Here is a 24,375-nt window from a genome sequence, read left to right on the forward strand (position 1 = left end):
AGTTTCCCAAGTAGTTACTTGCTTCTAAAAATGACACTGTTTCACACAGCAATGTGACGTCTTTGTGACCCAGCATGTGACACTGCACAGTTTTGTTCCACTGGAGAGATTAAAAATAAGCACAAAACGACTAAACTAGTTTAACATCCCTGCCAAGAGGCTGGATTATCTCTCCCATTTGTCACAGTCTCAATAGTCTACTAAACAACCAGAATATTAATAATTAAAACATACTCTTTTCCTCTAAAACCTCCAGAGGCAAGGGAAACCACTGGTACACAGAAATATTTGTAACACAGCTACTCTACTTGCCTTAATTACCCCATCTTTACTTGCTAGGATGAGGATCAGAAAGGCAAATCAGGTCCCGTCCCATCTACAGTAGCCAGGGAGGCAGATCCCCCAACTCCAATTCCTTCTTTGTTCTTTCCACCCGTTAGGAAAACAGTGGTTCAAGGTATTGGCAGCACCACTTGAGGCTGCCTCCCCACTGAATAGAAACCTGGGGGACAAAGAGATTAAATAAATGCAAATGCTCCTGTGTGGTTGTGCAAGCCAAGCCAGCTGGTTCGAAGCTGCTCTCGGGAGCAGACTTGTGCAAACATTCCTGACGGCCACCAGAAAGTGCCAGTGGACTTTTTATTTGCTTTGTCTAGAGCTGGAGATTGAGAGTACAAGCAGGGTAAGCCAGACTCTTGGAGGCATTTCCTAAAAGTCGTCTGTGTGCTTCAGTGTCACACTGATGCCCAGCCTGGGAGTATGAACAAAGCTCACTCCAGCCAGGTAAGCCACAGACATACCTGAGCACAGCCCCCTTCTCATCATGGACTGCCCCTGTAGCAATTTTGGGACTGAGGTTGCCCCAGTCTTTCCAGTTCTTGGCCCATGGATTACATTTGGTATGTCAGCAGCTCAAAAAAAAAAAAAAAAAAATTGTACATATTCCATGAGCCAAGGGTTTCACGTCAAACTTAATGGCTGGGGTGAAATCTTAGGAACGCTGCTGGGCTTCATTTCTTTGAAGCCAGACATTTAAATGCCTCCCAAACACTTCTTTTGGATCCTAAATTACCAGTACTCCACAAGGTTTGGTCTTTCCCTCTTGAAAATTACTACCTCAGAAATAAGAGTTTTCTCATTTATGTACATGCTAAGATTTTTCCTCAGTACTGAGAAGGATCCTGAGCCATTTAAAATTTTCTCAAGAAATATTGTACTAAGTGTTCTAGGTCTCTATATGCTTGGCTCTTTATATTTTTGGGCTGTGTTTTAGGCTTAAAATGCTGCCAGCCAGCTAAAAGCCTTTTCAATGTTGTTTTAGTATCAACAAAATGGAAACATTGAGAATTTCAAACAAGAGGCAAGTAAGTATTTTCTTGGATTCCATGGTCTTTCTGTAGTAAAGAACACTAAGCAAATTTTCTCCTAACGAATCACTCCAAAGGAGGATCCTTTGACCATTAAATATTTATCTGGTGTCACACTCTGTTAGCTGGTACCAATGGCTAAATTTAGAAAAGCTGTGATCCTTCTTCTGATGCTTTTTTTAAGCTCTACTGGGCAAGTAGAAGGCTTAGGAATTAAATGAGGTCACTCCAGTCCTAAGGGTGCTCTGAATTCTTTCAATGCTGTTAAAACTTGCACAGCTCATTTTTTTCCTTCTTTAGTATGAATGAAATAGTTTTATACCAAGTACATTGCAGTTCATTAGTGATCAATAGAGTCCTCTAAAACATATTAAGGGCTGTATTAAGAACCATCACTGTTTTGTTTTTTTTTTTTCTTCACTAGCTAAAAACATGCACACTTTTTTTTTTTTGGGAGAGACAAATCCAAATCCCTCTCATTATGTCAAATTATATTGGGGAGAAGATACTTTTTTTTTTAACTGAAGATTTAACCCAGCTACATCTGAAATCAAATCCACTTGCAATGCCAAGTAAGGTTCTAGGTCCTCCATAATGGCAGAAAGATAATTTTGTCCAATTCAGGCCACTGATACACACGTATGAAATATATGCTTACATGATCAATACAAATAAGTGTCCCAACATAGCTAAAAAGCATTTAGCATATCTTGTTTTGGATCAACATTAATATATGCAAATGAGAGGCTATTTGATAATAGTTGTTGCTGCTCAGCTGACAGAAACCAGTTTTGCTGAAAGCAGCTACTGTAGTAGGTTTGTTGATTCAGAAAGTTATCCCTTCTGGAAAACACAGTCTCAGCTGGAGAAATAACAGGTGATATATTTAATTAAAGGTCTCCACTGGGATCAAAATAAGCAGCATGATGAGAAGTTGTTAAAATCATACTAATCAGCTTCATTTGCATCTTCAGAACAACATGAATGAAATAAGGATCACTCACAAAATACACATACACAACAATACAAATCCTCTCATTCTCACATTTTGTGCTAGTAAACCCATTACCTTACTCTAAATTGTAATAATTTGTGTTTTTAGTAATCTTGATACTCTTCTCTATTCTCGTGGTAAGTTAATGACCAGAAGCAGAGGCAATTCTTTGGTAAAGCCTCAAGGGGCACAGCACTCTGAAATAAAACCAGCATGAACTGCAGGCCTGCTGCTCAGATAAAGCATAAAACAGTGAAATCACCTTTAGTCTGAAAGGCAGACATCAGTAGTGCTAATGGGGTATGCTTCAAGGTTTGTGATATTTAGGACAGATTACCAGAGGTATGCAGGGCCTTATGTAAGAATTTAAGTATCCCTGGTATTTTCTCAAATGACCTAAGCAGGTTCTATGCCAACATTTATTCAGATTTTATTTGACTTCCTGGCATACCAAGAGAGGAGAACCTTGAAACACAGCACTTTGGAACTAACAACTCCTTCCTGTTATTGGGTGGCAAAACTTCCCCAGGGATGCAGGGAACAAAGTCCCTGTTTCTCAAGAACATTTTTGTGTTTTTTTTAAAAGAACTATTTATTTAAAGATAATCTTCACAGCAAGAATTAGTATTATTAGATGTATTTCAAATGTTAATGAACAACCTAGTAAAATTATTCTACCCACAAACCTGTCCTACTCCAAATACCTGGCTCTGATCAGGAAAAGGAAAACCAGTCCTTAGTTTTCTACCAAAAGCTTTCAGCAAGTTGTGAACTGAATATAATTCTACAAAACAAAAGTGGAAGGCTGTACAAGTTCTGTAAAATGCACATCAAATCCAGTAAAGAAATGTAATTTTGATCAATTTCTGTTCATCCTACTGTAGAAAGCCTTGGCTCTTCAGTAAGTCTGTCAGGCAGAAATAACTGTAAATGGAAAAGCTGTTGCTAGCACCCTCATGAGTTCATAATAAATGTGATGATAGAAGATTTAAAAGGTGTTCATTTCTGTTTGTAAAAGCCACCTTAGTGGTGTCCATAACATCAAAAACTGAAGGCCTGGTGCACAACAATTCCCTATACTGAACTACCTACTTAGGAATCCTGTACAGGCCAGGAAGTCCATCTGTATTTATAATTTTAATAATCCAGTCCCCAATTCCTGGAACTGTTGCTGAGCAGCACCCAACAGAAGAGAAATTTATGCACATTGTTATGCATGCAGTTACCCTGCTTTTCAGCACAGACTGCCTGCATAGCTGAGACATTTAAACAGAGGAGATCATCGTTTTGTCTCTCTCTAACAAAGCATACAGACCTGGAGGGGTGAAGACAGAGTATTAGTATTCAAATAGGTAGTGACTTCCATTTGCTGAAACACTTCCCAGCTCAAACAGCTGCCATTCCAGTGGTGCTATCCTCCAGCAGAATCCTTATGGATCAAATTCTCCTGCCCTTGCTCTGGAAAGAATTTTTTCTATGGAATGCCATGCTTTCACTTCCTCCCCACACGTTCTTGCTCAGATGTATGAGAAGCATTATTTGTTTCAGCTTTTCCCTATAGTGGAGCAAAAGTTAAAACATCCATGTGACAAAGTTAAAAAAGTTAAAATTGTATGTGTAGATTTTAATTTGTTTTTCAGCTCTTGGGATTCTCTACAGGTGAAAACATGGCAGGCAAGAAACCAACCTTTGAAATAAGAACTCCAAACTGTACACCCTCTTATACCAAAGGCAGCACAAAATTATTAATTCAACCCATGTACAGGGCACAAGGAGCAACAGGTGAAGCAAAGCAGCCAGTTCCTGGGATAGAGAATCAGAGTTAAGTTGTCCATTGCAGGCAAATCAGGAAAGCCAACAGCCCCAGAGACAGCAGAGATTTCTCTCTGTACTGCAAAGCCTTCCAGACACGCTTTTCAGGAAATTAATTTTACCTATTTGAATGAATGAAATGTATCTAAAGACATTAACCTACCCAGAAATCATGTCCAGTTGAGAAAATCTTCGGTTGATATTCTTGATACAGAACAAGGATGGTCATCAGTTCTTTAAATTACACCCCATAACACCTTATGTCAGGAAAACCCAAACTCCTCTGATTTCTGCACCCAAAGGTGATAAAATTCAGTTAAAACATTTCCCTGCGGAATCTAAGCAAATGCAAAACTGAGAGCTGTGCTCCAGAACTATTTCCAGAGAATTTTCTTTCACTTTACTTCATCTTCTTCTTTAAAGATTGTGCATTTCTTATTATTTTTATGCTTATAAATAGCACTTTGGTAAATTTTTAACAGAAAGGACTCTAATACTATTGTGCATTGGTCTGCCTCTAGAATGAAGTAAATATAACACCTGAGGCACATCAGGCAAACCTGGCACTGCCACTGCAGAGGTTTCACTGCCTCCCCCAGTAGCACCACTGAGCTGAACTCAGTGGATCTGGCTCCTGCTGCTCTGGCAGCAGCCAGGTTTGCCAGAATGCCCTTCCAAAACTGAAACACAAAGATTGCTGCATACAGCTATGAAAACACAGCATTACAATATTAGAATATTGACCTTTGTACTAAATTAAATTCACAGCAACAAGAACAAGATCTGTCCAAAACGCTGTATTTACAATATAATAATGAAACATGGCAGCCTCAGAGCAATTGCTACAATGAGTTTTTTTTATCTTTTCACTGGTAAAAGCTGATCACAGTAGGAGAAACAATTTACCTAACTTTTTACAGCTCTGACATAGCTGTGCTGCCTTTTAAGTGCATCAGGGGTACATCTTGTGTAGTAAATGCAGACCATGTGGTTGTACACAAAATAACTTTTTATTTGCCAGTTTGGGAACAACTCTGCAGCTGTAGGATCCCATTTCCTGTCCTGAACAGAACATGTAAGACAGCATCCAAAGGCCCTGAGCTTCAGCAGTGGATATGCCACTTGGCTAAATATTGTACTTCTAAGGAAATTAATCTTGAGTGTTATTCATGGAATGCTTCTAAAATTTGAGTCACGAGCTCATACACATGTGAGCCATCTGGAAGCATTTCCAGGAGATGGAAAGGAGATTTAAAGAACTGTAAACAGTGTTAATTACACAATGCCCGTTTTACTTTTTTCCATTGCAAGGAAAGAAAGAAAACAACCTTAAACTCTTTATATACAAAATGACTGTAATTGAAAAAGGACTGCTTAAGAATTTGCATGCAATATCAGGAGATTAATCAAACTTCAGTGACTGACAGAATTCCTCCTGGTCAGCACTACCAGAAAAGCCTGTGGCAAGGAAATTTTTTGGCACTGTAGTAAAGAACTGTCAACAAGAGAAAGCACAGAACACTGGATTTTTGTTTACATTATCAAAACCTAATCAAAGAAAACCTGAAAGAGATAACTTAAGACAGAGACAAATGAAGCAGATTTTCCATCTATTTTCACATTAAACAAATCAGATATGAAGAATTTACTTTCCATTCTGCTGATATGAATGAATTTTATGCAATTTGCCAAATGCCAGTATCAACATTTCATATTCCAAGACCAAGATTTCTTGTCATTAATACCATGGGTGTTGGCCTGTGTGCCTTTCAAGAATCCATCTGAATGGAGGGACATTTGCAGGCACCTCACAAAGTAATTAATCATTTAAGATCAAACCCCAGATTTTATTGCTGCAACAACAGGCTACAAGGAAACCTGCCTCTTTCTACCCCCACTAATTAATTACCAGCCATGCTGAAGGGAAAAAAGTGCACAGCTCTTTAGCATATCTATTTCGCTTATTAAAATTAATATGCACAAGATGATTTTTACCTGTTTTCCTTTATCCCCTTTGGACATAAAGATATGTTTGCATTTGTCCTTAAAAGCAACCTTTAGAGCCTGTGTTGGGAAATACTGTGTCACATTTACCAAACCTCCAGTGCCAGAGATTCTACAGAGAAAGAAATGGATTTTTAAAAATAACTAGAGATTCTAAAATTTCCAAAGTTTATAGTACACCAACGATATTATAAAATATCTCTTCTATTTGGTATGAGCTGCAACAAACGCCAAAAACTTCCTTTTCAGGTCTTTCCTTTTTCAAGTACTTATTTTTGCAATTTCTGGATTTATTTTGAAACTTATGAATTTGGTGTTAGTACTACAAAATCTCAAAGCTATCAGAGAAACATCAGTAATATGAGAAATAACCTAGATTTTCAACTTTTTTACTTGACCCATTTCTAGGACTAGGGATAGCAATGGGAAGTGCAGGAGAGCAGAGTATTGACAGGGCTGTGCAGGCACTGCACTTCTGAAGCCTCCCTGTGCAGTTTGGCTGACAGAAAGGGTGCTCACACTCCATCTTAAAGCAATACCTGACAGCTTCCACAGGTATCAGAAACTCGGTGGCACTTCTAGAATTACATTATTCTTCTAAATTAAAGAAAGGGTTCTCCTGGACATGAAGATAAACAGCTAAAACCACTGCAGAACAGACTTCTTGCTTTGCTCCACGTTCCTTCTTCCATCTACCAGGCAATCTAATACCCAAACCTCAGGTATTTTAGACTTTTGGGAGGTGTAACAGACTAACTCTCCCATCACTTGATTTATACACGGGGAACACAGCTAACACACTACTGCTGTGATCTGTAGGCCTCGGACTGAAGTACTGCTGCTCATCTGCTGGGAACCATAAATCCTGGAGAAAGCTGATTAGTAAAGTCTTCAATCACTGCTTGCACTTCAGGCCTAAGACTTCTGCTGCTTGGAACGAAAGCAACTGCTGAGTGATGAAGACAAGCTGTGAATCACCCTGTGAGCACTGCAAGCATTTGATTGACTGTTTTAGGACTACCCCAAACTGTGCCATTCACTAGTGAAAACAAGATCTAAAGATTTGGCCATCAGAACCCATGAAACTGAGTTTGCTTTCCACTTAAACCTTTTGATCCCATTGGTTAAAATGAAATTCTAGTTAAGCATTTTATGAAAAGCACTCATGAAAAACAAGCAGAATAAAATAACAAAAGAGAAAATACATTAAGTAAAAAAAGAATAAAAATTAATGCTTTACTGTTCTTTAACAAATATACATTTTTATTATGAATTAAAAATAAGCCATGTCCATGCACATATTAAAACCACCCTACCCGCCCCTTCTTTCTTTATGTCTTCAAAATTGCATTTTAACAAATTTAAGTATTATTTATAGTTAAAACTCACGGAGTCAAATAAAACATCAACAGCACTATAGTCCTTGAGTGTGCAGGAGAGCAAAAGTGGTAAACTATTAGTTTTGTGAGGCTAAGTGCCAGGAATTGTCTAAAACATTTCTCTCTGTTTTGATTAACACAATGCTACTGAAAACATTCAGCGTTTTTCAGGCCCTCAGAGATGCAAAATTTTAAGTAACTGGAGAACTCTTTTTTTCCTCCACCACCAATTTCCATGTTCATACTCTGAGGATCAGCTTATCATTTTATGTTGCATATTGTACACTGAACAGCACTGTATGTTCAGTGATGTGATGTTTTCATATAATAAAGTTATAATCAGGATAAAAAAAAAAAAGAGTGACTATATCAAAATACGAACTTTGGTTCTCTGAAAACAAGCATTCAATTGATGAGCTCATCAGAAGCACCACTGAAATTTTGAATGCGTCATAACACAAGGTGATTTTTTAAAAGCATTTCAGAGATGCCCCATGGGATGCTTTAGAGAATGAACACCACCATGCAGGATGCCTGAGTGTGCAGGAAGCTCATCTATGTAGCTAAGCCAAAGGACAGTTTAAAGGCCAGCTCCACAGCAGCTTCTGTCACTGAGTCATGGAAACACACGTAACACTCCTGAGGTTTGGGATGGGGAATGAACCTCCTGGGGGAAAAAAAAGAAAGAAGAAAAAGAAGAAAATCATCACAGGTGTTATTTTTTTTCCTCCCCAAATGGTAGATTCTGGTTGTACTGTGAGTTTTCTGCTGGAAATTAAAACAGGCTGCTGTGTAAGACAGTTGGCAAATTTTAGTGTCTGTCCTGCATTACTTTACCTCTTTCAATGCAGTGGATTTTTAAATGAAATTATTCTCTACTCAAGTTTTTTTAAGGCTGTGTAGGGGAAAAAAAATCTTCAGGTTTTCAGGATCTTCTGTGTCTGTTTGCAGCAAGCCAAGTTTGTGGGCTACAGGCTGCAATCAAGGTCTTAGGGAGCAAGCCCCAGGACTCACACATTTACTAATTTTTAAAGGTAGTAACATCTGGGTAGTTACATTCCCACATATTAATCCAATAAGCTCTTCTAGAGAAAGAGCTAAGATAGAGAAGCTGTTAATACCTGTGCACTATAATTATGTTTTAAAAAGATATCAACAGTAGCATAAACTTTCTTAAATGTTTTAATTAAAGATTTAAATTTTTCCACACAAACTGCAGTTATGTATATTCATAGTGGGAAACAATTATTTTTCTTTCTCTTTAACCATTTTTCTTCCCAATGAAAAAGTTTTTTATACTATAACAGTAATTATAACTGTCACTTTATTTGTTTATGTCATTGACTCAGTAGCTATTAAAGGTGGAAATTCACATCAATTCAACTTCCCAGTCCCTTTAAATTAAAGCTACCTCTGTCAGCCACCTCAAATATTTCTGTGATGTGCTACAGTTAAATTTATTTTTAAATAACACAATGCCATAGTCAAAATGAAAAACTGGAGGTGAAATTTGTCTTTACACTCACCCCACAACCCAGTAGTTCATTGTTGGTGGTGGTTTCTTCTGGTCAGTCCAGTTTTCCGGAGAGCACTCAAACAGAAGTCCGTATTCTTTTACCAGACCTGGGTCCTCAGCTGCCTTACTGAATTCTGAAATCCCGCTGCCTGCCTTCTTCTTTTTCTGTAAAACAGCTGGTGAAATGTTAGCAGAGAATGAGACATTTTGACATAAACACGAGCAAATACGACCATGTGATTTGTGCAGGACCCTCTGATGGATGACTCTGCTGTCAAAAGAACAGGCTTAGAAGACATAACTGACTTGCTTACATGATTCTTTTCCCCACAGTTTTGTTACTTTGGCATCAAAAAGCTTTTCCATTGTTACACAAGTTGGAATTAGACGCATGCTCACTTTTTTGACTTTTTTTTCCTTCTAGCTAAAGACCGTTTTTCTAATAAGACATCTGAGTTACTACAGCATTTTTAAAAAGTGTGTTACAACAGTTAAAGCTCTCATCTTTCTTTCTCTGTGTGCCTCCCTAATTAAGAACTGTGATAGTAAAAGTCTACTGAATAAACTTGGCCAGGTAGGAATTTCTTTTTGTAAATAAACAGCTGAAGCACTTTGCTCAGAGCATTTTCTGACTCTTTCTCAGTATGAGGGCATAAAAGCATAGAAAATAAAGATATTTTTGTGTTTTCTCAAGCTTTTAGAGCTATGTTTTGAGTAGAGCTTTTGAATAAACCTTGCAAAGTTCCGGTTCATCTCTGGATCTGCCAGTTAAACACAGTTGCTTCAAAGGTGAAAGAAAAGGTATTTTTAGAAAACAGCTCAAGGAACTTCTGTGTGCTATATGCAGATGCAGAAACCACATTGCTCAATCTGCCTACAATACTGAAGATGTAGGGGATGAAGATCTAGAATACACAGTCAAAACATCGTATTTTAGGGTTTAAGACTACTGAGCATATTTTTGCACAATTTAAGACCTACTCAAGATTCCTGTACACATTTTAAAAGTTAAATTGTGAATTTTCAGTTCTCAAAATTTGAGGCAAAACTAATTATTGATCAGTTTACAGTAACTTCGCATTACTGGTACAGTTCTCTGGATCCTAAACCATAACAGTATTTAGCAGATGACAAAGAATACACAGTATAATAGTACATTTATGTATTTGATTTTTTTATAATGTACTGTGAACAAGGCAAATTTCTATTTATTCTTTAACATTCTCCTTGTGCCATAATTCAGCCTGCCAATTTCAGCATTAATTGCTGGAGCCAATCTGCAAAAAACTACAGCAAATCTGCTGTAAGAGACTTGTCCAACAGTTATTTCTGGTTCTCAGTTTTTATGGCTTGAACTATAAAATGTCTATTTAGCGGCTGTTGCCAAAGGCAATTTGATGCTAAGAAATACTAATTTATTCTCTTCTGCCTGCTTTTAGGTTTCTACATCTCCCAACAAAAATGCCCAAAATACATGGCTCATTGCCAAAGTCCTACTCAGCCAAACCTCAGTGTCATGTGACCAATCCACCAAATTATCACTATTTTTAACACTTGAAAATTCCCAGATTTACAAGGCACATGGGGATTGAAATCACTTCTTCAGTAACATCAAAGAGACATTAAGAAAAACTATACTGCTATTTGCAAACTTGCCTTCATTCAATTTGTACTGTTATTTCCCCTTTTCTCACTTTACTCACTTGAATTGTCACTTTAGGATCTAAAAAATACAACTGAGAGTATTCCACTTCAGTTTAGGGTCTGCAGACATGCAAATACAGCTGCTCGTGAACCACTGAAATTATGAAGTGAAAAGAATCCTGAAATACTGCATTGAGAATGTGATTGGACAAAGAGAAATCCAAATTTCCATACCTCTTTCTTCATGGACTGCTGGAAAATGGAATGAATTGAAAGGCAGCACTGGTAGAAATTCTCAATTAACTGAGGGTGGATGGAGCCACCGAGCTGTGCTACTTCCTTGTGAGTTGGAGTAATAAAGATTCCTTGCATTGTCTCCAAAGACAGATAGTGGAAGAGTGTGTTCTCAGGACCAGATGTCAACCTTCAAAATATTGGAGAATTCATTTAATTAAAATAATTAAAATAACTTGCAGCTTTTGTTTCTTAAGGCAGAACTGTTTTTCTAATTACAGTAGGGTACAAAATGGATACAGGCACTCAAAAGGTTCCTATCTCCACACCAAGGAAATCCTGCTGATTTTTTATAAATACTTAATTTAAAAAAACAACAAATTAAAAAAACTGTGCTGCTAGTTAGGCATTGCATTTGTGTTCTCAAAAATTGCTCCCAAAACAGGAAAGTGAAATAAAAGCTTTGTTCATTGTACGTCTACCTAGAGATAACATGGAGGCACAAAGCAAATATGTGTGTGGTCCAGAAACTTCTGCTTGAAATTCCAAGGTCACACAGATGTGGGACAGGTGTGCACAATACTGGCATATTATTCAGAAACAGCTGTCTTTTACTGTATTATTTCAAATTTTTATGTTTAATTAAGCTCTCAGTTTAACAGATTCAATTCTGATAATCTTTGCACAGCAAAGCTTTGGTTGGAATAAAATAATGAGGGGACTTCTGTGATCGGTGTATATTCAAAGAACAACCCAAGCATGGCCTAAAAAAATAAATACTCAATAAAAATTTCTTACTTGATAGCATTAAGAAGTTCTGTATCTTTCTCTGAAGAGTTCTTTTTCAGGCTTCCTGAATGAAATGGGTTTGGCAGGGTGTGTTTTTTCCTAGTGGCCTGAAGAAGCAGATAGATGAAGTAACAGAATACGCAGCTGAAGAAAGAACAGAATCCAGCCAAACCAACAGAAAGGACAATGTAGCATTTTGAATAAGACCCAGTTATATCCATTTCTATAAATGTATTTTATAGTCTATTTTAGACTAAATTGGTTAGAAGCATTTGTACAGCTGTGCAACCATTAGTTTTGATGGGTTATTTAGGGGATATTCTCCTATTAAATCTGCTTTTTTGAACACAGCTGTGCCCACTTCAGTCATGTGAAATCTCCAAATATTTACAAGCAATGATAAAATAAAGAAGTGTGAAGGCTCTGGGTCTGACTCAGAGCTCCCCAAGGCAGAAGAATTATTTTCTACTGAATTCAAGGGACTTACTCTTTTTATCATGCACTTTTAATAAAAGCCACCTTGAGTTTGAATGAGCTGCCCTGTCCCCAAGCCCCCAGAAGCTTTTCAATTCTCTCTGCATGTTTCTCTGACCTGCTCCAGCACAGGCTGTGCTTTGGTGCTCTCCTCCCCCACAGGCCCCTCGCTGCCCTGCTCGGCTGCCCTGCTGCTCCTCGGGGGGCTCTGCTTCCGTGGGGTGTGGGAAGTGTCCCCAAAGAAGCTCCTCTTGCTCCCTGGAGTCCTCCCAGCTTTGTAGGAGCTCTGGAGCTTGCTCAGCATTGGTGAGGTGCTCAAGCTCTCCAGTCTGTCCCGTGCTGCAGGAAGGAACCAGTCAGCACAGGCTAAAGGTGGGATGGAGGGAGAATCCAGCCTTTCCTCTATGCTGGCGTCTATTCCTTCCAGCTGGAGTATGGTTGCTTTGACCTGGTCTACATAGATGCAGTCTGGTCCTGGATTCCCAATAGCTCTGGATGCACAGCCCCCTGCCTCCAGCAGGACACACAGGACAAAGTGTCTCTGTAAATACAAACAAAAAAGACTGCTTACAAACTCATCAGCTGTTTGCTTTAAAGGAAGTCCACATTTAGAAAACCAAAACCAGACGTTTCTGATGTGAGCTGTCTGAAAAGACAAGATTACGAAGGTAGAAACATTTTCAACTGAAGTGAAAAGGCATAAATATAATGAGAATTTGTATTAAACTTCACAAGTGTTGTAGGTTTATAAATAATGCTGCTCCCTGGGAAATTCTATCCCATGAAACAGCTACAATTTGAGTATTTTGAAAAATTACCCAACAAAATAAATGGAAAGTGTTGATCTACTGAACAGACAACTCACAACAGCAGAAGAGAGCCTCAGAGAATGGACATGCTGCAGCATTAACTCACCAAGCCAACTATCAGTAAGAAATATCTTGCTTCAGGTTCCCTGTATCCTGTCAAACTCGACTCCTCGCCCGGCTGGAGGTGATGCTGTGGGAACACTTCCCGCCAGATCACTAACTGCCCAATCCTCTGCTCTGCTGCCAGGGCTAACAGGCAGTAGTGCTGGCAATAGAAACCCACATCAACAAGGTCTTCCTTTGGCAAGTGATTACCAATCAAGTAACCCTTAATTAAACACAGAAAAGGAAGTGTGTTCAGTGAGAATACAACACCACCACGCAGCACTTCAGAGTACTTTTCATACAGAGATATCCCCGCTCCACGTGCACTGAGATCTTCAGGTTTCTGGCCACAGACTATCTTTTTGGTGTAGTTGTACAACACTGAGCTTTTAGGCCACTTCTAAGTAATCAAAATATAATAAAATACATATATAATATAATATATATATAATTATATATATAATATGTATGTAATCAAAACTAAATATAAGCAAATCAACCATCAGCATATATGCAAGTTATCAGAGGTGAGCTGGGCTTTCCCAGCTTGCAAAACAGCTACACTATTAAGGTGTTTGAATTCTCATTTAATTCTCTCTCCAAAAATAGAGAGCTTTCACTGGAACTAATAAAATTTCCAAAGAAAATCCATAGTACAGTGGCTCCAGCACTAAGGGCTTTAATGTTGAAGTGCTGAGATAGTAGATACTGTGCAGTAAAACAATTGCCTGATAAAATCCTAAAAATGCAAATTTTTTTAAAGCAAAGGCTGTTACCTTCCTCTTCGTACTATTGACTACACTGTCTACATTTACCAAAGAGAAATAAAGTTACAAATGAGGCCAAAGTGAAAAAAGCTGTCAATACAATTTCTCAAGTCTTGAATTTAAAGACAGATTCAAGATAGAGTACCTGCTATTAAAACATGGGAATAAACAAGAGTTCATATTAGAATATCCTACAGTTTCATTTGACCTTACTCTTACTGCTTTATTACTCTCTCTTTCCAATCCTTGGCTTGTACACCAAGAAATTCCAATTTTAAAGAAGTATTTTTGTTCTTGCTGTTCATTTAGTACATAGCATTTCCCAACACTGATTTTTTTCTGTTATGGTATTTGAGCTTTAGGTCTGTCACTAGAAATCAGTCACATATTCACTTCAGACTTGTGAGATTCTGAAAGACTAAACCAGATTTCTAGATGCATTTTCCTAATGTTTAGGTCTTAATCATTAATACTACCTTGTAAAAGAGACAAGAACCCAGGATCACATATAATCTTCTCATGTCATAATAATCTTCAGACTGTTGGGGAGGAAAAAAAACATTGTATAATTTTTAATTCTGTGTTTTTATTTTATTTACCAAATGCAGGTGAACTAATTCTGGTCAACTGTAATTAGTACTTCAATACTTTCATATCTGACCACATCTTATTGCCAGTACAGCAGTTAATACTGAGCAGTTAAGGGAAATACCAAATTTTTGGCCTCCCTCATTGAATTTTGTGTGCTTACAATTTTCTCTAAAAATTTCACCTCAAAATAACTAGTTTCTACTTATGTGTTCTTATGTGTTCATAAACTTTGTACTTATGTGTTCATAAACTATTTTTGTTAGGATATGTCCATTCTCACAGTTAACAGCAAAGTAGCTTTAGCATAACTACTGACACCAGGGGCCCTCCTAGAGTAAAACTTTAAAGTCAAAGCATTTTTTTCCGGTCTTTGACATTTTACTCAAAAGATTCCCAGTCATTAATCTTTTAATGCCCAGTGCTCTCCCACTGGCAGCACTGTTTTTAGACAGATATACTGTATTTTCAGTTAAGTAGGTGGAATCAGTTTCTGTGCAATGAACTGTTGACTTATAAACACTAATTTCTGTAATCATCTAACTTGTTCAGTGCAAGGATTCTTTTGAATAGAATTTTAGGGTAACTGTTCTGGAACATGAGCTCAAGAGAGCTTTCATTACAAAGTAAAGCTGAAATGTCAATGTGTTTACACCTTGCACAGCTAAGAGTTACTGAAGTAAATTATATTACTATCATCTTCTGTAGCAATATTAAAACTAAGCAGAATTTGTAATTGCCTTCTGTAAACTGGAAAATTAAATTCTGATCCATAGATGTTTCCAAGTTTGTACACAATTGCTTGGGAAGGAAACTGTTGTTTACACAAAGAAGAAATGTAACAACAATCACCTCTGTGATTTTTGTAGACATCCTATGGATTTAAATTATATTAAATCACAGATTTTCAATGACCAATCCTATAGGATTATAATATGTTATAATATTAAGCATGGAGAAAAATTCAAGATAAACTGCTTTGATTCCCAATTCATTAAAATAAGTTGATGGATTTTGCTTAGAATAGTCTTTGCTTAAATAAACCACTGAATGTGATGCAAAGGCAAGGAGATACTGTGCAAAGCAAACACAAAATAAAATTTTTACCAGCTCTGCAAAGTCAGCTGCTTCCAGATCACTCAGTGCTGTGTCAATTTCCATCTGAAATAGTAAAAAAAACCCCAAACTTTTAAAATAAAGGTTTACAACACATTAATTTCCAGTAATAGCACATCTTGCTCTTTCTTGCTCATCTCATCTGGGGATTTGCAAGTACAAAGTGACTGGATAAAAAGCTGCACCTATTTTTTATTAGCAACATCAAATATCAAGAACACCTGGAGATACCAGAATTAAGAAAAATCCTTTCTAATTGCTGTCTATTGCCCTATTCTTTGAACTGTGCCATTTCTCTGCTTGTGTGCCTCCTGAGCCGTGTTAGTACAAAGGAGATGCCACTCTTACTTTCAGTGTGCTTTAAAACATCAGGTCTAGAGACAAACCTGGAACACTACTGCATCCAACTGAGTTTTCAGAAAAATCTTTTATCCAATGTATTTAAGTTTTTTGTCTCTATGGAAGTTGCCAAAATTCTCTCACACATTATTTTTGTTCTACTGGAACTACTTTAAGCCTCCTTATTTCTGTAACTGCAAGAGCTGTTGGTAAAATCAAATTTAACTAAGAGTACTTTTCTTGGTCCTAGGCACTGAAACTCATTACATAAATGTGCTGCTTAATGAAAAGAACCTAAATCACGTGGTTGCAAACTTCTTGAGCTGTGTTAACAGGCTGTCTCTAATTGAAATACAGCCAGTTTTCAAACAGAGAAATGTCAGCAAGTCTGTTGGCACTCAACAACTAACCATCCACTCAGCTTTTCCCCAGTCAAAATTTAAATGGCTTTCTGCCTGAAGAACTAACATTTTTAGTTTTATATCCCTTATAGAATAGAACAGCCCTTCACCAAAACACTAACTGGAAATGTCATCTTCTGCAACAACAACACTTTTCTGGCAAATGGGAATCATCTCAAAGAACTCTGGAAAAGTGATGTCTGTATTTTAAGTATCAATGATGCTGTTTCCTAAACACTTTTATAACTTACTATTTTATAAGAAAAAAATAGCCTGCAAGCTAAACTGGAGACCAAAGCACAACATAGCCTCTCTACAAAAACTGAGAAGTAAGAAAAAAGCATGGAAAACCCCTCATCAAAAAATCGTAAAAAAGCAGTAAAAAACCTACAGTTCAAGGTGGAAAGAACTAAATAATGATCAGTCTGTGACTAAAGATAAAGGAGAAGACAGTTCTCCTTTAAAGGAGAAAAGGGAGAAAGCCACAATAGCAAAGAGAAATCTGTTTGGAAACAATGGCACAGACTCATGTATTTTAAACTGGAATCACAGATACTAAAGTAATGAAAGTGAGGTTTATGACTGGCAGCTAAAATGTTATTAAAGTTGTAATTAAATGTTATTTACTGTGATCCACCTTTTGTCTCACTACTGCTTACAGCACAGCTCAGTTTCTAATATGGAGGTAACCTGGCACAGTGAAATGGTACAGAAAAACTACCTGTCTGGCATCAACTAATGACATGTGGGTATTTATTTTGATTCTGCAACAGCCATTTATAACTCTCCTAAATTATGAGAAGTACATGGGCTTCTAGAATAATATTTCCTGCCTGCCAAAATACTTCAGTGGTTAAAATCAAACATACAGCTACATACCAGGGGCTGCTTTCTCTACTATTCCTAGGTAACACTGAAGTCACCAAACTTGAGTCACACTCACAAACTGCAATCCTGTGGGAATGCTGGTGTAGCTCCAAACCTGAATTTTATAGGGAAATGGACCATCTGGGATGGGCAAAGCACTTAGGTAAATCAGGCAGGAGGAGCAGAAGACACCTGCACTGACTTTTTGGCCTGTCATGGGCAGGTTTTCCTGGAGAGATGTGAAAAGGACAAGACCTTGACTTCCTGGGGCAGCGTCAGCCAGCGCAGGCCAGGGAAGCCGCCCAGGAACAGAGCGCTGCAGGGATCCTGCTGCTGGGCACCGGGGCTGCTGCTGGGCTGGAGCCCCGCGGGACGGAGGGCACGCTGGAAGAACAGGTTGAAAAAATGATCCAGGCGAGAAACATTTTCCACCTGGCAAAAAGCACTGGACAAACATGAACTCCAAGTTAGAATAACACTGAGAAATGTGCAGCTTGTTTATATAACCCGCAGTGATATGCAAGCTTCTTTATAGCACAGTGATACATTTGGGTGTTTTTTAACATGGAAAAAAACCACTAGGATGATATCCAGGCAGTATCTACAAACAAAAAACAAACTAAACCAGTATGGTATTACCATAGAGCAGCTTAAGGTGAGTGAAATATCAGTCTCATCCTTTTGGAAACTGAGATTTGTTCTTTTTCATTCACTATGGCATACACACATTAACCCTGAGTTAAATTCAAGAGTATGGGTAATCTACCTGGGCAATTTTATTTAGGTAACAGTCAGACTGACAGTCTCCTGGGTTATTTCCAAATGCAGAGAAAGACACTCACTCTGCCAAATGGAGTTTGGCACTCTAGATACTCACTCTGGAGAAGTCCAGAGTGTTTACTCTGTTAAAAATGTAACATTGACACATGTGTGTTTTACAGATGCTGCTGACATCCACAGTGACTTGGATTACGGGAATGATTTAACCTATCAAGGACAAAACTTTATGAAGTGACAAAGCCTGCTGAAACAGTGTCTTACTAGTGTTAAGACTGAAACCAAAAGGCAAGAACAACAGAATTCTTGTTTTTATACAAGTGTAAAGGAACATGCCAAGAAACTCCCTGGAAACATGAAAATTAATCCTAATACTTGTCTTTTTCAGTGAGCACCAATGAAAAATGAGTGACTGAAAAGAAAATACTTCTGAAAAAACTCACCTGTCCAAGGAACTGTACATGAATGTTAAAGTCCTGACAACATTTTCAATCATGTTCCTCAGCTGATAAAGTGGCACACTACCAAATAAAAATTAAAACATACAGTTATGGTTATAACATCTTTATGATGCATAAACAGCCCTCCTAGAACATGTAAATACATAATATTACTGATGTTATTCAGCAGTCTCTTCAAAGAACTTGTGTTTTCGAAATCCTAGGATATTACTCTTTTCTTATTTACAGATATTTCCAGATCTTATTCTATTCAGAGGAAAAGAAAAAGAAATTACAACAATGGATATGTGAAAGATGTGAATAAAATCTATCAAAATAGTGGAATCACAGACACAAAAACTAGTGATACTGAGTACATTTTAAGCCCTTTCTTGCCTTTTTTGTTAGAAGAGGACACAAAATAAATTTGAGGACACAAAATTTAAAGGAAAACAAAACTTTTCCTTTGAAACTCACTTTTCTTCAGGAAGGCCAATTATGAGCAACTTATCCGATTCTTTCCAGTAAACAACTTGAACCAGTTTTTCACATAAGAACAGGGAGGAACTAGAAAAATGAAACCAGAAGTATTTCTGTTAACACTATGAAGTTATAAGGGAGCTGAAAGTCATTTCACTGAACTAAAAATCCTAGTCACTGCTACCCACGACACCAAAATTCCCCCAAATCAATTTACATCCAGGCTGAGTACTCCACCTCAGGCATGCTGTTGTAGTTAAAAAAAGTTACTGCCTAAACAGGTTGAGTTGCTCTGGTTTGTCTAGAACTTGATGCATGACCCATGTTTGCTGTACGTGTATGTATAAAGTAATAAAAACAGTAATTACATTTCAAACATTTTACCTGATAATCTCGGTACCAGTAATACTTTCCAGTATGTCAGACAGTGTGAGAAATATCCCTCTCACACTTTTCAGTTTTTGGGATGCTTCAGATATGGGGTACTGATAAATAATTTCTTGCTGTGAAGAAAGTTAACTGTTAGTGAAGTAAACCAAAACCAAAACCCCTCCAAAAAATCCCCACAGAAAATAAAATAAGTATTTTTTACTGTGGTAACAACTGTGGTTTTTTCCAAACATTAAATATTTTATCATATCCTTTCATATGGCATTGAAATGAGCAGTGCACTGCATGGGCATACTGGAAAGTTCTAAAAGGCACATGAATGTTTCTGACAGTTTTAAATTATCTATTTTATAGAAAAGCATGACTTATTTAGATTAATTATTACATGGAGAAATGTAAAATGATGATTGGTGTGGCTGCTTTACAGCTTTAAGTACACTGTTAACACATCTGATGCCAAGAGGGAGGAAGAAATTCTTTGCTGTGAGGGTGCTGAGGCCCTGGCACAGGCTGCCCAGAAAAGCTGTCGATGCCCCATCCCTGGAAGTGTCCAAGGCCAGGCTGGATGGGGCTTGGAACAGTCTGGTCCACCAGAAGGTGTGCCTGCCCATGGCTGTAGGGCTGGAACTGGATGATCTTTAACATCCCTTTCAACCAAACAATTCTCTGATTCAAGTATTTGTACAGTTCTTTCAATGTTTAAATTCTGACTTAAACCATCATCAAACATACAGCTCTTCAAAACTAACACAGAATATGAAAACTCAAGTCTCTCTGTATAACCCTACCTGGCTGCTTTACATGGATAGCATAAAACATAACTGAAGAATATGGTCAAATTTTAAAATACACCTTTAAGATTTCTCATGAAACATCTCACCAAATACACAAGTCATTTGAATCTAAAGCTCTATAGAGATAAATACCTGTGAGATAGCTTTCTTTTTATAACCATTAAAAAAAAATTATTTTATTCAAGCATTTTAAAAAAATTTGTATTATTTCAGTAGCTATAAAAATATAGTAATAAGCAAACATGATTCCCCCTCATTTATTCCTTTCTGTCAAATCATGATGGGCCAAAAATAATGCATGCAATATTAAGCATATCCACTGCAAAGATTATAGTAAATTATCTTTCTCCACAAACAAATGAGACAGGCATGATTAACTTCCCTGTTTATGTCACTAATCATATTCAGCCAGTGCCAACATCCTTTAGAAAATTTTCCTTCACAAAGAATGCAAAATTTTGTTACAGAAGAACCTGACAAACTCTTCATTCATATCCAATTTAATTAACTCTATTTATAAATACTCATTAGTGACAAGGATCTTTTTTTCTAGAATCAATCCCTCAACTGAAGAAACCCTGCTGTTTTCTAATTGAAGCACTGCAAAGGGCTAGAAGGAGCCTGTTCCCCCCCCTTCCTCACTATGAACTGGGGCCTTCACCCAAAATTTGTCTGAGAATGATCTGAACACATTCCCAGGGAAAGAAAAGCCAACTGTAACAAATGGGCAGAACTGTTATCATGTATGGATATATAGTGATTTAGCAAGGGCCAGCACATGCCACCGAATCAGCTGTCTCCAAAGCAAGCCCAAAGGTCACAGGCCAATGACAATGGGATTAATAAATACAAGTTCCTAATTTCTTAAAGTGTAAATCCTCCCTCAACCTAACCCCCAAACCTGGACAGAATCTTCTAGTAATAACAGAAGGAACATGAACACTATTCCTTTTAATATATGCTATTGCCAAAATCAGGTCAAAGATGTGAGTGTTGCACACAGCTACAATTAATGCGTAATTATAATACCCACCTTAAACTAAAATATAAAAAAAGGCAGGGTTGACCTTACTCACTGAGAAACTGTTACCATAGGGACACCCCCCACAGGCATACAAATATCCCAAATTATTCCCAATACTACTTCCCTGCAGAGCTGAGCAGACAGAGCTTACAAGTCTTAAAGCTCATTAGTTCTATTTTAGGAGCCAAAAGCTCACAAGTGGAATACTTATTTACAAGTTCCAGTTGCCACAGTTTACACGGATGTGATCTGCATACTGTGCCTCCTCTGGATATGGGTAAAGCAGCTTCTTAAAGAATCATTATATTTCTATTGTGCAGGATGGCTTTGGTGTACCGTAACTTCATTTAAACTACTGCTTAAACTGAATCTGGGACAGGACATCTACAGTATAGCACTTGCCTGAAGTTCAGAAAATTAAATTTAAAGACAAATGCCTTAAAGAAGGTGGCATTCTTTTTCAAGGAAATGCTATAAAGAGCTTCATTACATCAGCAAAGCATCTCTCAACATATCTGGGGCTGCATACTTGCCAAGACTTCTCAGGAAACAATTATTCCATGTTGTGCAGGGACAATAAGGGCATTACAATCCCTCTTTTACCTCTGCTTAATGTTCAGGATTAATCAGTTTCTTGGGAGAATGTAAAGGAACAATGGGGCAAGAAACCAGTACTCAATTTACTGTGAAGTGCAGAATTGCAATCAGGCATTTACATGTGTGAGAGAGGAGCCAGAGGCCCTGAAATTATGTTTTTTTAATATTTCATGAGGGTTACGTTGTCAAGAAAACACTGGTCTTGGACTAGTACGTTATGGTATAATGTAATTTTCTAGGGTTCTCCTTCTCATCCCTGTCTCTAGAAAATAAAATGAAACCCTATTTTGTGTAGCTGTAACACTTTTTCTCTATTACGTATCACCAGCAGAATGTAGACTTGTAGAAGTTGAAAAATAGCATTAAAAAAAGTAAAGGTATCTCAATCTAAGAATAAATTCCAAGGGAGAGAAAGCAACATGTTTTCTTTCTGCTCCCCACTCCATCACTGTCCTGCCATCTTAGTCCCTGGGGACTGAAAAAACCTGTGCTTTATGTCTCCTCAGCACAGATAATCTAAGATCACTGGGACACAATGCTAAATTTGAGAATTCACACAGAGGCAGAAGAATCTTTTCCCAAATGTCTGTTCCTAAGAAGTCCACTTTGTCCACTTGTCACTTCCAGACTGGGCAAGAGGCCAAGCTCAGCTCTGTGTCTCTGCGTGGAGAGGAATATTTGTAGCTATGGCTACAGCCTGAGCAACTACACAAGCTTACAGTGCCTTACATGCACACTGGCAACATTTTCTCCGAAGAACACTATAAAGAAAGAGAGTGAAAGGAAGCTTTACAGGACAAAGGAAAAGTACTTCAGTAGCTCTAAAAAAAACACTGCCCAAGCAAGAATAGCAGCTGACTGCTAATAGCAGACATGCCAGAGCCCTCTAAGAAAAGGCACATTACCATTTCAAAACACGAGGAGCCAGACAGATTATGGATGTGGAGTGCCAATAACTCCTGCTGGGGCATATTTTTTTGACTAGGCAGATCCTGGCGTTCAAAACCCAAAACCTCCCAGAGGCAGTTCAGCACTGGGGAATGCACCTTGGCTGTGGAGTCACCACCTGGCTGCTCCTCACCTGCTCTCAGCTGAGTTCAAGGCCAGTCAGGAGTTTGTCAGCAGTGATGCTGGTTCTTCCTCCCTGGAATTACAGGCCTTATTTCTGCCAAAATGGGTATTTTATGGATGATTCCCAACTCCAAACCATTAGGAGGATATTTTATCTATCCTTTTACATCTAATGTCAAGGAGCTGCTAGGTCAGTGGTTACCGTGGAGCTCGGGTTTATTGAGTCAGGCACATACCTCATCCTTGGATGTCTCTGAGTCCAGTTTCAGCGTGAGGAACATGACAATGTGAGGCACGTCCTGCACAGCCTGCTGAGGGTCCAAAGTGTCCTCTCCCCACAGGAGCCGAACCAGGTTGTTCATACTTGACTGTTTGTTCCTTTGCTCAGAAGTTCCTTCAGGCTCAAATACTGAGGTTTCAAATGTCATTTTAACCTATAAGGTGATTACTGTGAGAATGAAGCTGTACTTACAATTACTTTCTAATATCAGATGAAACAGATGGAGTTTGAGCCCTTTAAGAGGTTAGGTTTTCTCAGCCTCAGCTTTACTGATGAAGATGTAAGCAAACAAAATTCCTGCTGTTTCAAGAAAACCAATTATACATTCAGCATTACATAACCATCTATTAGAAAGGACAAGCCAGCTATTACATGGTCTATGAACCATGTGAGTAAGCATGTGGTTTGCTATGCTTTCATACCTAATTCTTATGGTTTTGAGAATGGAAAAATATACTTACTGCTCTGGCTTTGTCTGAGCACAAAAACCCATTACTGTGCCTTTGAAACACACACAGTATTTGTCGTCTTTTAAAATGTCAGCAGTTTCCTAAATACATATACTGAAGGCTCTTTCTAGAGCATTTCTTTGTCATTTTGAGTGCACTGACACATTTGCACAGGGAAATCCATTTAAATTTACATTGGAGTGCAAAAGTCTGTTAAATTGTAATGGTAGCAATTCTTTCATTTTCCATACGTATTTCCTGACACACAAACAATATATGATCCAAACTTGATGCAGAAACATGCTTCAAAATTTGCTTTACAGACATAGTTTTTTAAGCCCTGACTTACAAAAATTATCTTAGTTGTCTCAGCAGTGATGAAAGTGAGTTTTTTCTTTTTTTGTGAATGAACACATTATCCTAAGTACAAAAGGAGGAGAGATGAGAAACACCTATCTCTTGATTGAGGATAAAAATGCTAGTTCCAAGGAGAAAAAATTAATTTATGTTCTTGGATGAGACCTTATTGTTTATCAAAGTGACTGAAGATATATTTGGACTAAGTAGGCATGCTCTTAGTTTCCTCTTTCACATGTTTTTACTCAAGACTGTTTGTCTGCCTTGAAATACTGTAACGTGGGAAGTTCTGAACATAACACATCACACCAAATCCTGCTTCTTTGTTAAAATCAGTGGCAGTTTAGCCTGAGGACTGATGTAACAAAATCCATTTTTGTTTTCCCAACTGCAAAAAATTTTGAGAAGCCCAAGCAGATAATTTATACATTTAAAACCAGATCATTTTGGTAATTGTGCATGTGTGTACACAAACTTCAAGAGAGGAGTGCCAGCAAGAAAAAATGATGCT

General features: G+C 37.8%; 1 protein-coding gene across 3 annotated transcripts in view; it reads right to left on the reverse strand.

Moving 5' to 3' along the window:
• Positions 1–3,899: 3,899 nt before the first annotated feature.
• The window catches only part of INTU (inturned planar cell polarity protein), a 42,292-nt gene continuing 21,816 nt past the window's right edge, over positions 3,900–24,375 (reverse strand). For 2 of the 3 annotated variants that reach the window (XM_085579298.1, XM_021541627.3), the window contains exons 4-16: positions 23,015–23,212; positions 19,287–19,405; positions 18,900–18,989; positions 18,426–18,503; positions 17,461–17,650; positions 15,590–15,643; positions 14,371–14,433; positions 13,129–13,350; positions 12,332–12,754; positions 11,749–11,846; positions 10,951–11,140; positions 9,083–9,237; positions 3,900–8,223 (exon numbers count right to left, since the gene is read on the reverse strand). In XM_085579298.1, the coding sequence (XP_085435424.1) occupies positions 8,112–8,223; positions 9,083–9,237; positions 10,951–11,140; positions 11,749–11,846; positions 12,332–12,754; positions 13,129–13,350; positions 14,371–14,433; positions 15,590–15,643; positions 17,461–17,650; positions 18,426–18,503; positions 18,900–18,989; positions 19,287–19,405; positions 23,015–23,212 (1,992 nt within the window). In that variant the 3' untranslated portion in view covers positions 3,900–8,111. Of the gene's footprint in view, positions 8,224–9,082; positions 9,249–10,950; positions 11,141–11,748; positions 11,847–12,331; positions 12,755–13,128; positions 13,351–14,370; positions 14,434–15,589; positions 15,644–17,460; positions 17,651–18,425; positions 18,504–18,899; positions 18,990–19,286; positions 19,406–23,014; positions 23,213–24,375 lie in introns of all 3 variants that reach the window. The other variant, XR_014955213.1, reaches the window with a different exon arrangement.

Source organism: Lonchura striata, chromosome 4, assembly GCF_050655825.1.
Source record: "Lonchura striata isolate lonStrDom1 chromosome 4, ASM5065582v1, whole genome shotgun sequence".
Lineage (NCBI taxonomy): Eukaryota > Metazoa > Chordata > Aves > Passeriformes > Estrildidae > Lonchura > Lonchura striata.